This window comes from Peromyscus californicus, unplaced genomic scaffold, assembly GCF_007827085.1.
Source record: "Peromyscus californicus insignis strain IS unplaced genomic scaffold, ASM782708v3 Scaffold_24__1_contigs__length_46423439, whole genome shotgun sequence".
NCBI classification, from domain to species: Eukaryota; Metazoa; Chordata; class Mammalia; order Rodentia; family Cricetidae; genus Peromyscus; species Peromyscus californicus.
The window spans coordinates 8,072,176-8,086,816 of NW_026294535.1; the positions used below are offsets into that span (position 1 = coordinate 8,072,176).

General features: G+C 43.7%; 2 protein-coding genes across 2 annotated transcripts in view; one reads left to right on the forward strand and one right to left on the reverse strand.

The window, feature by feature from the left end:
* Positions 1-1,763: 1,763 nt before the first annotated feature.
* The window catches only part of Nr1h4 (nuclear receptor subfamily 1 group H member 4), a 59,866-nt gene continuing 46,988 nt past the window's right edge, over positions 1,764-14,641 (reverse strand). The window contains exons 8-9 of the mRNA XM_052753761.1: positions 4,501-4,614; positions 1,764-2,294 (exon numbers count right to left, since the gene is read on the reverse strand). Of these exons, the coding sequence (XP_052609721.1) occupies positions 2,056-2,294; positions 4,501-4,614 (353 nt within the window). The 3' untranslated portion in view covers positions 1,764-2,055. The remainder of the gene's footprint in view (positions 2,295-4,500; positions 4,615-14,641) is intronic.
* Positions 11,440-12,038, forward strand: LOC128119990 (U1 small nuclear ribonucleoprotein C-like). Its single transcript, XM_052753760.1, has one exon. It carries the CDS (start codon positions 11,484-11,486, stop codon positions 12,021-12,023), a length of 540 nt encoding a protein of 179 aa, XP_052609720.1. The 5' UTR covers positions 11,440-11,483; the 3' UTR covers positions 12,024-12,038.

Genomic DNA, 14,641 nt, shown 5'->3' on the forward strand with positions numbered 1-14,641 from the left:
TACTAAAGCAAAAAAAGGGGGAACTAGGGACTCATCATTCCTCTCCACATTCTATTCTTTCCCTTGTTTTATATATTTTAAATTTTTTATCAGTGGATTCTGCTGGAGTATCCGCTGCAGATAAGCACTGGAGGGCTCCTGTTGCTAATCACCCTCTGGAGCGATGGAAGGATCATTCTACTGGCACTTGGAAGAGACCCGATCTGGTGTTGGTGTGGGCCCGGGGTTCTGTTTATGTCTCTCCTCAGGACAATGAGGTTCCTCTTCGGATTCCTGAGCACTGAGTGCACCCTGTGGCTGCTGCTGAAGCCCAACATGGCAGAGACCTATTGGGCCTTCATGAAAAACTCTCCCCTTCTGACGCCAATGGGGATTGAGAGCCCAATATGGCCAGCTTTGGCAAGCATTAACGTAAGCCTAAGACTACGACTCTTAACGGTATCCCAATTACTCTCCCACGTGGTAAGCATCGTGTTCACTCCTGCAGGGTTTTGACCACTTCTGTACCCCCAGACCAACAGGATGGAGTTGTCTGCAGTGCCCACGAGTTCCTGCTTCCCACCACTTCCCCCATGTGTTGCCTGTGATGCAGAGACACCAAACCACATTCCGTCCCTAGACTGAATCTTCCTTCTCAGGCACTGAGAAACTTAAGTCAGTCTGAATTCTCCCTCGACCTCTCCACTGATGAACTAAGTTCTAAACAATGGACTCTGAAATCTGCATTTTACAGCGGTGGGCTCTGCCTCCTCCTCTCAAGTTCCCACCCTCCTCTGTCTCTGCCCTTTCTTTCGCTTGTGCCTTCTGGCCCACAAATAGGGAGCTATTCTTTAAAACCCAGAGGAAATGTTACCTGCGCCATGGGACTGTCTCAGGTTTCTGTGTTAGCCTCTCCCTGCGTTCCACAGCCCTCCTTCGTGACCCCCTCCCAGAAGTTACAGGTTCTTAACCATCTCTGTATACTCCGTGGAAATTAGCAAAAGAACTTTGCATTTAAAGAGGACATTCCTTGTATCAAATAGAACCCAAGCGGTGTTCTATTTGAATTCTGGGGTTGCTTTGTATTTCTCTATAAGAAACCTTCTGCTTACTAAGCAAGCTCCATCGGGGCTAGCTCCAGGAGAAAGGGAGATTTCAGCTCATTGCTTACAGAAGGTGTTCTATTGTCTTAAGCAAAGGAGAATGGGGAGAAGACTGCCACACTTGAATGATGAAGGAAGGAAATGAACCAATTCCTGCTTTGGGGAAGTATAAAACAGCTGTGCACCCAGCTGTAGGGGAGAAAACAATGAGAAAAAAAATGATGAACTGCGTGTGCTGAAGCCACAGTGCATTTTCCAGAGAGATGAGAGACTGTCCCCTCACTATTATTATTTGCATGCTCTGTCTGGAAATGCTGCTTCGGGGCCCTGACTGCATGGGAGGGGGCACTGACTGCATGGGAGGGGAGCCCTGACTGTATGTGCCCCCACCCCCCGACTGCATGGGAGGGGAGTGCTCCAGGGAATATTTTATGCAGAAAATCATTAACTTCCTAGGCATGAATATCAACCATGGCTTCCCCAGGAATGGAAACATCCCTTTTTTAGTCTGAGAGTTTACCTTCTAAAAATTACCAACCCCGTGATTCAATAAGACGGCCATCATCATTTAAAGAAATACTTGTCAATATTTTTTTTTCTCCAAAAGAGAAGTCTGTTGCCATTATGTTCAGTTTATTGTTTCGGTGGAAACAGCTCTTTAATAAAATAAATGTAATATTGTCAAATGATGAATAAAATGAGGTTTGTCCCTAGTTCAGCAGACAGAATTGAAGTAACAATCGATTTAATTAGGCAAACAGGGCATGTCAATGGGGCTTCCTGAAGCCTTGTAAAATGTAACGTAGAGAAAGCAAGTCTATCTAGCCTGTATTTACAGTTGTGGGAGTTATACAATCGCTACATAAATATTCATTGAGATTCTTGAGTGAAACCAGGTACAAATGAAGTAAGGGATGCCAGACATCGGATTTCTGTCCCGGGGGGATGAGGAGCTAGTCCTTCGTCCTGCACATCACTGCACGTCCCAGATCTCACAGAGGAGTGGGGTGAACTTGTGGTCATTCACTCTCCAGGACATCAGCATCTCAGCATGGTGGTGATTGAATGTCCGAAGTTCCGTCAAGCGACCCAGGAGGCAGGCAAAATGCTGAGGGTTCTCGGGCTGGTGAATCTTGCACAGTTTCTGTAGCACGTCAAGCAGGGGTTCCTGAAGCTTCTCCACTGCCTCTCTGTCCTTGATGTATTGTCTGTCTATTTGGGCGTATTTGAAATAAAACAGCAAGGTAAAAAAGTGAAAAATCACCGATTGCACATAATTATGGCAATGGCTAAGCTTTTGAAAATGTATGTCTATAAATGTTGCATGCTTAAATGTACAGAATTTTCAGTGTGATAGTTACATGCATGTACACACACATGCATAAAAACATACATTCACCGGGTGGTGGTGGTGCACATCTTTAATCCCAGCACTCGGGAGGCAGAGCCAGGCGGATCTCTGTGAATTCGAGGCCAGCCTGGGCTACAGAGTGAGTTCCAGGACAGGCTCCAAAACTACACAGAGAAACCCTGTCTTGAAAAACCAAACCAACCAAACAAAAATATATACATGTATATACAATGGACTTACATGTAAACCAAGATATGGAACATCAGAAGTTCCCCTAAACTCCCTTCCCAATGAAATCCCTTGAAGGAACCCCACATAACGGGTGTAAACATTCTGTCTCAGGGGGACATCCCCAGACTTCCTGGGCCATAAGGGATCTTCATGTGTTCCTCTAGGAAGCTCTGCCTAATAAGTTTTTTTCAGTCACAATTATTAATGCCCAAAGAGTAGCAACTAGCATCTGCCTAATTATCACATATGAAAATCATTTAAGGCTAGTGCAATATGTTTTACAAACTATGAGCACAGTATTATTTGCACCCAAATTACTAAAGTCAGTTTTGAAAATACGTTTCAGGCTGGAGAGATGGCTTAGCCATTAAGAGCACTGGCAGTTTTTCCAGAGGTCCTGAGTTCAATTCCCAGCAACCACATGGTGGCTCACAACCATCTGTAATGAGATCTGGTGCCCTCTTCTGGCCCATAGGCGTACATGCAGGCAGAACACTATATATAATAAATAAATCTTAAAAAAAAAAAAAAGGAAGAAAATTTCCTACATGGAGATATTCATTTCTACAATTTTTAAAACAAGAAAATTGGAAACACACAGCTGTACAGACACAATAAAGATTAAGTATATCTTTGTAGAGTCATAAAATGAAACATAATGCAGACCTGTTAATAAAAGTCTTTTAAAGAATTTTTTAAAGGATGAGATCTTTGCTATGTTATAACATATACAATTTCTTCAATATCCCTGCTCAAGTGTCAGCCTCTGCAAAGAATCTTCCCTAACAACTAACGAACATCCCATTCAGTCTCTTCTCACCTTCTTACCATATATTCTCATTGTTATAATGTTTTTGAGATGAATTCTCACTGTATAGCCCAGGCTGAGCTCAAGTTTGTACTTCTCTATCAGCTCTCAGGCACAGAAATTATGGACATGGGGTCACTTTGTCTATTATTATTACATATTTCGTAGAATTTTCCACTTGCTGAAAAAAATGTGTTATCTTCCTTTCTCTTTGAGAACAAGTCTCCTAGAAGTGGTATCCAATTTACTCCTAAAATCTAGAGCCATATTCACTATGTAGGAAATGTTCAATAGGCAGCTACTAAAACCATGAGAATAATATTTTTTAAAAATACTGAAAAAAAATTAAAATATTAATAATGTTCTATTTGAATAGTAGAATTATGGACCATTTTACTTTGTATGCCTTTGTGTATTCTGTAATAAACATTGTTATGACTATACTGTTGTGGAATATTATTTTAAGATGTGTTACATTTGTTTATGCTCTGGAACATTCGTTAAATGATACAAAGATGTGCTGCATTCTTTTATGATGCATTTGTTTAACTCTGTGAAGCTGTGTTACTTTGCTTGTCTAAAACACCTGATTGGTCTAATAAAGAGCTGGACAGCCAATAGCAAGGCAGGAGAAAGGCTAGGTGGGGCTGGCAGGAAGAAAATATAAATAGAAGGAGAAATCTGGGAAGAAGAAGATCAAGGAGCAAGAGAAGGAGGAGAGAAGGACATCAGGGGCCAGCCACCCAGCCACACAACCAGCAGTGGAGTAGGAAAGAAAAAAGGTATATAGAAAGATAAAAGCCCAGAGGCAAAAGGTAGACAGGATAATTTAAGAAAAGCTGGTTAGAAACAAGCCAAGCTAAGGCCAGGCATTCATAAGAAAGTAAAAGACTCCGTGTGATTTATTTGGGAGCTGGGTGACGGGCCCCCAAAGGGTCAAAGAGCTACGAGCAAGAAAAAACCACCCGCTACACGATACGGAGAATGAAGAAAGCAGTACAAGAATCCAAATGTCATAGTAAACTTACCTGGAGAGAGGATGACAATTGCCGTCAGCAAGGCGTACTCTTCCTGAGTCATTTTCAGTTCCCCAACACTCTTATAAAAACTAAACATCGGAGTTATATATTCATCAGAGATGCCTGTGGAGGAGTTGAAAAACCACAGTTACAGTAAAAGGCTCTTAATTTTAGTTATTATCATCGTAGTGAGTGAGTGAGTGTGTGTGTGTGTGTGTGTGTGTGTGTGTGTGTGTGTGTGTATGCATGTTGTGGTCAGGGTACAACTTCGTGGAGCTGGTCCTCTCCTCACATGGATTCTAGCAATCAAATTCATGTCACCAGGCTTGTGTAACAAGCACCTTTACCCTCAGAGCCATCTCACCAGCCCAACAAAAGTTGTGAGTGACTGAAGAACCGGCTCACTCACACTTGCCCCCAGCTACATACATTCATTTAGTTATAGTGTATTAGACATCTCAGCCAAAGACAGAGTATGTAAGGAAAATCTTCAAAGGACAGCCTCACGTCTGATGCGTTTGTCTTTGAATTCAGTATTGTCTTTGGCCACTGGTGTATAACAATAAAGGAAAATGCTCTTGGGCTAGAAAAATTCCTATAACTGCACCATTTTCTGGGTGGGGCCTGTTACTTTAAACAATATCCATAGATACACTCAAGACAGAGAGCAGCTTAAACAATGAACAAAAAATAGTTGTGCTTCCGTTCCGAAGCATAACCAGTTACACGGAATAAGTTGGCCGGAGTTGAACGGATTTGGACCTACCTGAGGTACCCATTGCCTACCATGCACTAATCAGTATGGGACCACTTTTTAAAAACTCAGGACATCAAATATGATAGATGCCAGGTAGGGACCAAACCTCCCAACTTTCTCCAAACCCACCCCCCCTTCCTGATGTCTCCGTCCTCAGTGACAGCTACACTTGCCACCCAGTTGCCCAGACCGGCAGCTGGGATTCTGTGTGGGGTCCTGCAACCCTACCCTCTCCCCCTTACGCCGTAGTGCCTTGCCTTCATAGCTCTGGGCACTGAATTAGTTTCAGCCACCATCTCTCATTATCTGGGGCACAGCAATTGCTTCCTCTCTCCTGTCTTTTATTCCTCTTCAATCTGTTCCCTATCCAGATGCTGGAATAACCTTCTGAACTTCAGATCACATACTTTCTCCTCACTTTTTACACACCTTCAAAACCTGTCTATGGCTTTTGCTGTATGTGTGATTTTTTTTTTTTAAATGGGGACCTGTGCCTCTCGGAGTTTGTGTTTCCTGAGCTCTGTGGTAGGTACTTCTTGGCCACTCCTTTTAAATTGAGTGTGTCAAATATCAAAGACACCAGGTAAGAACCAAATTCTCAGCTGGGCAGTGGTGACACATGCCTTTAATTCCAGCACTCTGAAAGCAGAAGCAGACGGATCTCTGTGAGTTCAAGGCCAACCTGGCCTCTGGAGCAAGTTCCAGGACAGTCAAGGCTGTTACACAAAGAAACCCTTCCTTGAAAAAGAAAGAAAAGAAAGAAAGGAAAGGAAGGAAGAGAGGGAAGAAGGGAGGGAGGGGAGAAAGAGAGAGAGAGAAAGAAAGAAAGAAAGAAAGAAAGAAAGAAAGAAAGAAAGAAAGAAAAACTAAAACCCAACCACCTTCCTCTAAATCCACCCCTTTCCTGCTGTTTCTTCATTCAGCTTTCTAAAATCCCACAAGCTCAGGGTATCTCACCCTTCCTAATGCTATGACCCTTTAATACAGTTCCTCATGTTGTGGTGACCCCCAACCATGAAATAATTTCGTTGCTACTTCATAACTCTAATTTTTCTCCTGTTATGAATCATAATGTAAATATCTGACATGCAGGAGATCTGATGTGTGACCCCTTGTGGGGGTCATGACCCACGTGTTGAGAACCCCTGCACTACCTGCTTATAGAAAAGTCGGTAACCGGCCCCAAGAGACACAGTTAGTGAGAGGCGGTGCAGGACTCAAACCAAAGTTGGCAGGCCTTGACTCAGTTTCCCCTGCTTTTCGATCAGTTTTCCTGCAACCGGGTTCAGCCACTTCGGTTTCCCTCAGCAATTCCATTTTCCCAGTCTCTGTACACACATGATTGTCTCTTCTTGGAATACCTTAATTCTCTTTGTTAACTTAATTAACTTTGTAATTCTGGTTTATAATTTTAAGACTTCTTGTGCCATTTTTTTTTCTACTCACTAAAGAAAAAATATTGGTTTGGAGCTTGTTGCATGCATGGTTTTATTCCAGAGGAGCGTGGCCTAAGGAATCAAGGAGACAGGAGAGAGTTGGCTAGGACCCGCTGACGAATGGAGATGAGGATGAGCATGTCCGGACTGGTCCACGGGAGAATCCCCTGCTCTCTTCCTTTCTACACCACATCTAGAGCCACAGAGTTCTGGCTGAGCCAAATGAGAATACAGGTGGATCCCCGGCACTCCAGAGTACCGCTATCAACTGGCGGTACGCTTGATAGAAAGTCGCTTTGTCAGCAAGCCAAATCCTCACCTTTGGGAGAGTTCGACGTCTCTTCCGAACTGAGCCCTTGGCCTTTCCCAGCGATTCAACAGAGTGCTCCCCTCTCCTCCGTGCACTTCTGATCGCGTTCTTGACCCCGGTGGACTCTCTCCACAGCAGAGTCTTTGTTTAGCAAGTGGGTGATTACATCACATGGAAGAATGCCCTTTTGCCAGCAGCTACAGAACTGAGTTGAACACCCATGACCAAACTAGAAACTACTTAAAAGGACTGGGGCGTGAGCCTGGGAATGCGGCTCACTGCTTCCAACACAGGGTTAGAGGTTGTGAGGTGACTTGTGACGTTGAAATCAGATGCCCTGATATGGTCTTGAGCACGTAAAACTTTTGACGCCACGGTTTTCTCATCCGTGAAATGTGTTGTACAATGATAGTATTATATAAGATGATGCAGAGTATTGACTGCAAAGCTGCCTCACAGTAAGACCTCAGCGGTGGGGCAGCCCTGTAATCCCCATTCCCTGGGAGGCTGAGGGAGAAAGAGAGCGAATGCATGAACTGCCTGAGCTACAGAGTAAGTCCGAGGCGAGCTGGGCAACTATGAGAGCCGAAAGGCACCTACAGAGACCCACAAGTGGCCAAATGCAAAGAGTGACTGTGGTGAGTCCTGTTGGGAGTCCAGCACCGGTGGTACATCTGCAACACTACCCCTACACCCAAGGCTCAGGGAAATTCCAGGAGCCAGAGGGCCGGAGGGACAGCTTTGTGACAGTGTCTTCTAGTGTGGCAGGGGCTCCGCACCCATGCAGTCTCAGTGATACGGCTGCCTACCTAAGTTCTGTGTAGAGACCACGTGCCAATGTGCATGTGGGAAATTCCACAAGTCTCCACCCTAGATGAGTTACTGGTAAGAGAGGGAGAGCCCATCCTCTCCAGGGATGAGCCCCCTGATCGGCTATCTGATCCCACACACCTAGGAGCGACACTAAATGAACACAATAGATGTTAAAGAAGAGGAGGCCTTGGATTCACGGGGGAGGGGACACAGGAGCTGGAGAGGGGAGGGTGAGTGAACTGACACAAAAAATAACCTTAAAATAATAAAAATCAATTTCAAAACAGTAAAAATACAGCTGGGGAAAGCATTTGCCTAGAGTGGGAGGCTCTACATTCAATCCTTAGGACTGCAAAAATAAAAATGAATAAATAAGAAAAGAGACATACTATTTGCCATTGTTATGCAGATTAACTGCGTTAACAAACTTATCATAACCCTTGTCTATTTCAGTCTAGATTAAATTTGTAATCTTCTGCCTCTACAAAGCTATATATATTTTTTTCTTAATTTCCTGTGCGTGTGAGGCGGAGTAGGGGTGCCACAGAGCCCATGAGGAGGTCAGAGGACAACTCTGGGGTTCAGTTCTTTCCACCGTGTGGATCCGAAGGATCAAACTCGGGCCATCAGGCTTGGCAGCAAGAGTCTTAATCTGCTGAGCCATCTTGCCAGGCCAGTATGGTGTGTGTGTGTGTGTGTGTGTGTGTGTGTGTGTGTGTGTGTGTGTGTGTGTTTAAAACGTCATTTTGGTTTTTTGAGACAGGGCCTCTCTACCCAGCCCTAGCTGTCCTGGAACTCACTATGTAAACCAGGCTGGCCTCTGCCTCCCAAGTGTGGGGATTAGAGGCCTGTCCCACACACCCAGCTAAAAAATCATTTTACTTTTTACTCGGGATGAAAACAACTTATCTGATCAGTGATGTGCCTTAGCATTTTTCCAGACATTAAAGCCATACAAAGGTTTGTAACTTTTTCTTTTTACTAAAGATTTTTTTTTTTAACCTTCAATAATTAGCAGTCTTAGCTGTAAGCGGACTTCTATGCCTCTAATCCTAGCACTTGGGAGGCTGAGGCAGGAAGATGCTGAGGTCGGGGCACAACCCAAGACACACAGCAAGACCCTGTCTAAAATCAAGAAAGGCCTCTTCCACATTCAGGGTCTGTACCCATCAGGAAAAATCAGCTAAAGTCATGACTGGGCCACAGCTTTTTTTTTTTTTTTATCTTTTAAAAAAGAACCTCAGTAAATTCTTAAAGGTTTTTAACTTTTCTAACAGTTTTATGTGCAATGATTAATTTTTATTGAAATTTCTCCAAAACACATTTGAGTTAATTGGCCTGACTACCAACATAATGTGTTTCTAGCCAAACTATCTTCATGGTGTTAGCAGTGTGTGTGGAGTGCGCATGAATACACTCTCTACTTCCCACCCCTGTGTCTTCACTGCCAGCGTCTGTAGATATCATTAAGGAGACCAGAGACCAAGTAAGGAAATGTCACAGAAGGACATGCCATATAGCTATGTGTTTGTTAGAGAGTTGCTCGTTCTATCTGCTACTGATCACACATACTTTTGTTCATTTCGAATGACTCAACTGTGGTGAATGAGCAATTGCATTTTTATTATTTTGAATCACTGACTTATTTATGAATGACTGATTCGTCCCAGGAAGTTGCTTTTGAAGAGAACTGATCTGTGAACAGATGTCTCATGAAGCGTGTGTGGCTCGTTTCCTTGGAGCACGTAACTAGAGGCCAAACACCTAGACGGGAGACGAGGATAAATCCTTCGTTGTGAGTCGTAAAAATATCTTATTACGTCTGTTTGTTTATGTGTGCATGTACGTATGCACATCATGATGCACATGTGGAGGTCAGAGGACTTCTAGGAGAGGATCCCTGGGATCGAACTCAGATGATCGGGCTTTTTGGCAAGCACCTTCACCTGCTGAGCCAGCCCACTGGCCCTGGGTCATAACTTTAAATGCCATGGGATTTAGAGAGACTATCCAAATCAGCTTATCTGAAAATGTTCAATATTGAGAATTCATCTTTGACTGTCAAATTCTCTAGTCCCTTCACCCTTCTAAATTCTCACTTATCCTCCAAAGATGTTGCCTCCTTCAGCTAATTATAGTTGATGATGTTTGGGGAAAAAAAACAAGTTAAAACGCTTACTATAATTTTATTTTGTACAGGTTGTAGAAGCCAGGGGTATAGAAAAATATATAAAATAAGTAATAGGTGAGTTTTAAAAATAAATTTTCCTACAAGACAGATGAAAGTGTAAGTCGTGTCTGGGAGCCAGAGTCCGCATTATTACTAAGGACAGTAGTGTAAACAAGAAGTCGTTTCCGCTATAAATTTAGCGTAATGACAACATCACCCTGAAGGGGGCAGCCCTTTCCCATATTCCGGCTTGCCTCTTCCTAAACGCTTGAATTTGTTTCATTTTTCATTTGGGGCCAAGTGGCTCAATGTTGGCCACAAGAGGGCGCTATTTTCTAACTCAACCATAGACACTGTCATGGAAAAGTTTGAGTTGTAAGAAGAAAAATGGCTTTTTTTTCTGTACCTCTGTTTCTTGTTTTCCTTTGGGAGGGGGGCACCTCCGTGATTGGTGAATTGGTTATTTAAGGATGACAAATACCATCTGAAAGAACGACCCATAGCAAAACACCACTATGCTTCATTTCTCTTTGTTTTGTGTCCTGAGGGTGCTAGGGATCAAACCTGGGGTCTCAGGGGTGCTAGACAAGTACTCGACCACTGCTCTCTTTAAAATGTATCATTTCTTACTTGGCTAACTTTCCAATATTAACCAGGTATAAAAACAGGCAGCTTCTTTGGGTGTGGGAAAGTGTATTGTAAGGCTGTGTATCGTGTAAGCCACATTTCCCGGTACTCTTGATGCCTCTGTGTTATTTATTTCTTACTGGTGGCCTCAAGATAGACTGGGCATCTTGTTAAAAATGATGCCATTTGCTCAAAAGCATGTACTTTGAATTTTCCCCAGAAATAACACCACCCCAGTAGCACAGAAGTTAAATACACACCTGAGCACAGCATCCAAGCCTGTGCATGCCTTCAACTTTCTAAACTAAGTTTCCCTACCCCAGTGTTTTCCCGATGGAGGAATAACAACTCCTCTAGCATCCTAAAGTTTCCTTTGCTCCAGACCAAGACCCGGCCACTGTTGGCCTCATCCCCATAACAGAGGCAGCCTCCAGAGATGGCAGCACAATTCTGGCCACTGACATTAAAGAGACTCTCCTGAAATTCTCCTTAGAGATTTCTACTCTCCTCGCTTTCAACCCTGATGGTTGTCTTGCTTGGACAGGCTCTGGCCATTAACTAGAAGAACTTGCCTGAGGTTAAAGCCGACACACAAGGAGAGGAGATGAGGGGGACAGCAGCCTCAAGTGGTCCATGCCCAAATCAACACAGGATCACTTTGAAAAGTAAAATTAGAGGTGGTAAGAATGTCAGACCTCGTCTTGTTGGAGGAGGGAATGGGGAGTGGGTTGAGGGGGGAAGGGGTGGGAGAGGAGGGAGGAGGGAGGCAAGGGGGATCTGTGATTGGTATGTAAAATGAATAAAAAAAATTCCTTAAAAAAAAAATAGGGTCATTTCCCGGTGGCGTGGAACCTGGTAGCCAACGGCCTGCGGAGCAACATGGCTAAGTTTTATTGTGACTACTGTGATACGTATCTGACCCATGATTCTCCATCTGTGAGAAAGACACACTGCAGTGGTCGGAAACACAAAGAGAACGTGAAAGACTGCTACCAGAAATGGATGGAAGAGCAGGCCCAGAGCCTGACTGACAGAACAACGGCTGCATTTCAACAAGGAAAGATATCTCCAGCTCCATTCTCTGCTCCTCCTCCTGCAGGGGCCATGATCCCACCTCCCCGCAGTCTCCCGGGTCCCCCTCACCCTGGCATGATGCCTGCACCCCACATGGGAGGCCCTCCCATGATGCCAATGGTGGGCCCTCCTCCTCCTCCTGGGATGATGCCCGTGGGACCTGCTCCTGGAATGAGGCCACCCATGGGAGGCCACATGCCCATGATGCCTGGGCCTCCAATGATGAGACCTCCTGCTCAACCTATGATGGTGCCCACTCGGTCTGGCATGACTCGGCCAGACAGATCAGAGCAGAAAGGCTCTTTATCAGTTTTGTACTTCTTGTTCTGTTTCACCAGGAGATGACGGTGCTGAGCCTGAGTGTTTTCTAGCTGCGTGACAGGAAGGCTTCCCCTTCCGAACAGAGAGAAGTGGGACAAAAAAAAAGTGCAGCTTTCACTGATATTGTGAAATGTGAAAATAAAATTGTCAGCTGTTTTAGTTAAAAAAAAAAAAAGAATGTAAGCTACCTTAAGCATTAGCCTTTCTTATAAACAGGCTGCATTCAGAACTTTGCATTTTCAATCCTTTGAAAGGCAGTCTTTGAACTCATCCTTGGTTTACCTGTTTCTCGGGGGGGGGGGGGGGGGGGGGGGGGGGGAATGCAGTTATACTGTTTTCATCTCGTGAATGTTTCAAAGGCCGGAAAAGAGGCCATGTACACTTTTACCACATACAGTATCGTCTAGTATGGCACTACGGCTCGCTCCAGCTTCATCCCTGATACGAGTCTCTTGTTTCTCTGACCTGGATGTCTGGAATCATTCACAGAGAAGCAACTTGGCATCGCTAGGCATTGCTCATATTTTATTTCTTTGCTAAGGGGCAATGATGTGTTTGTCTGGGTTTTATTCTGACCGGCCAAAATCTGGTAGATGTTAGACCTTGGTAAATGACAGGGACAATACATAGAAAGGGCCCTGGGCCTCCAAAATACCTGCTCTCCTTTCCTAGGTGTCTGCTGATCAGCCCTGCAGCCTTGGCACACAGACTATGACTCCTACCCATAGAGGCCACTGAGAATACTTACAAGATGATAACAGAAAAAAAAAAATCCAAAATCTTGAAATACACTGTCATCCTGACAAATACTTGTGAATTGGATATTAGTTTATGTCTATTGTGGAAACAAAAAAAGGACACACTAAAAAGCCCTGCTAATTTTAGGATTTAGTTAAATTTGAAGCAAACAGAACAAGTTACTCCATTTGATAAGGTTACTGCTGTTGAGTACCTTACCGTTGGAATGCACGACCGTTAGCGTTAGCAAGCCCATTTCAGTCCTATCCTGTTTTATATGTATTATATGACTGTTCTTATTTTTACTAAAACTTTCAGGTTAGAAGCCTAGTCTGCATTACAATACCACATTAGGATTAAAACTATCGATGCAATCAAGCTATATAGAAACAACTCCAGCCCCACAGGCTGTGTCAGATACGTGTTCTGTGGCTTCAGTGAACATAAATAAACACTAGCTCCCTTTCGGTAACAACATCTCAGGAGACGGCATCTTTGTGTATATAATTTGGGTATGATAATCGAAAGAGTATGAATCTGCAGAACAAGAAAATTAATTGTTACACTGTATACTTTAAAGACTTCTGTAGGCATCAACAGGGTAAATTTGAAAGGCTGTGTTATTCCAGAAATAAGATAGAACAGAAATGAGAATTACTACATTAGCATGAGAATAAAAAGTTATTCTTAAAGGTCATCTTGCCAGATCAGGTTTTGATGTGACGTGTGGACAAGACAATGTGCTGAAAATCCACTAGGACTAAGGGACTCATGAATATTAATGAATGGAAGCGCCGTTATAGATAATAAAATACAAAGCAGCATGTGAGTCCGGGTGGTTTTCACTGTCACAAAACAGGGTTGGTATTTGGAGACAGTTTCTTATTATAAATTAGAGACATGCATTTATTGGCATAGATTATATTCTGGAAAACTTTATCACTGAACCTTCATGAAACTTGAAAAAACACAGTTCTGAAATTTAAATTATAAATAAAGATTTTTTAAGACTCTGAAACACATTTAACCTGACAGCACATCATTTCTCACTTAGATATTCCATATTTCTGTATATGTCTCCTTGTTTCTTCTCAGCCCCTGCAGCTCTGCATCTCCGTTACAGCCAACAGGTTCTTTCCAGGGTCAAACTAAGATCACAACGCATCTGTTCCGATATGATTAAGGTTTTCCACTGGACTGGAATTAAACTACTTCTGTGGCATTCCGTGTCCTTAATGGTCGAATGCATTTTCAGCTTCATAAGCAATACTTTCTAAAACATCAGGGCACTTGTGAATGCTGGACATGGAAACTCCCGTGTTCTGCCACGCCCTTGCATCTGCTGCGCCTGCTTTACTGTATTCTCCCATTCATAGCTTAACACATTCCTCACCACCCTTCAGGATTCACTCGTCAACTCCTGAATCTATCCACTACACTTGCACAGGGATGTGAGCGCGCTCCTCCGTCCTCCAATTTGCACAACACTACTTCCTGATGCTCTCCGATATCCTCCACCAGCCTGCAGGTCCAGAACGACAAAGGCCAGGCAGGCTGCTGTCCGTTCATCCTCAGCAACTGTACAGTTGTGTGCATGTGGGGCAACCCCAGTGTTCAACATGGATCTGTCCAAAGACAACTGAATGACTTCATGGAAAAACCTCATGATGCCATATCACTCTACACTACATTTCGACAACGTTTGCTGCAGGGGGTGACACACACACACACACACACACACACACACACACACACACACACACACACACAGAGAGAGAGAGAGAGAGAGAGAGAGAGAGAGAGAGCGAGCACTGTTAAAAATGGCCCCAGTGGCTCAGTTTGTCTGTCTACGGAAGCGTTTCTCGATCTTGGCATGACTGACATCTTGAACTATATAAATTGGT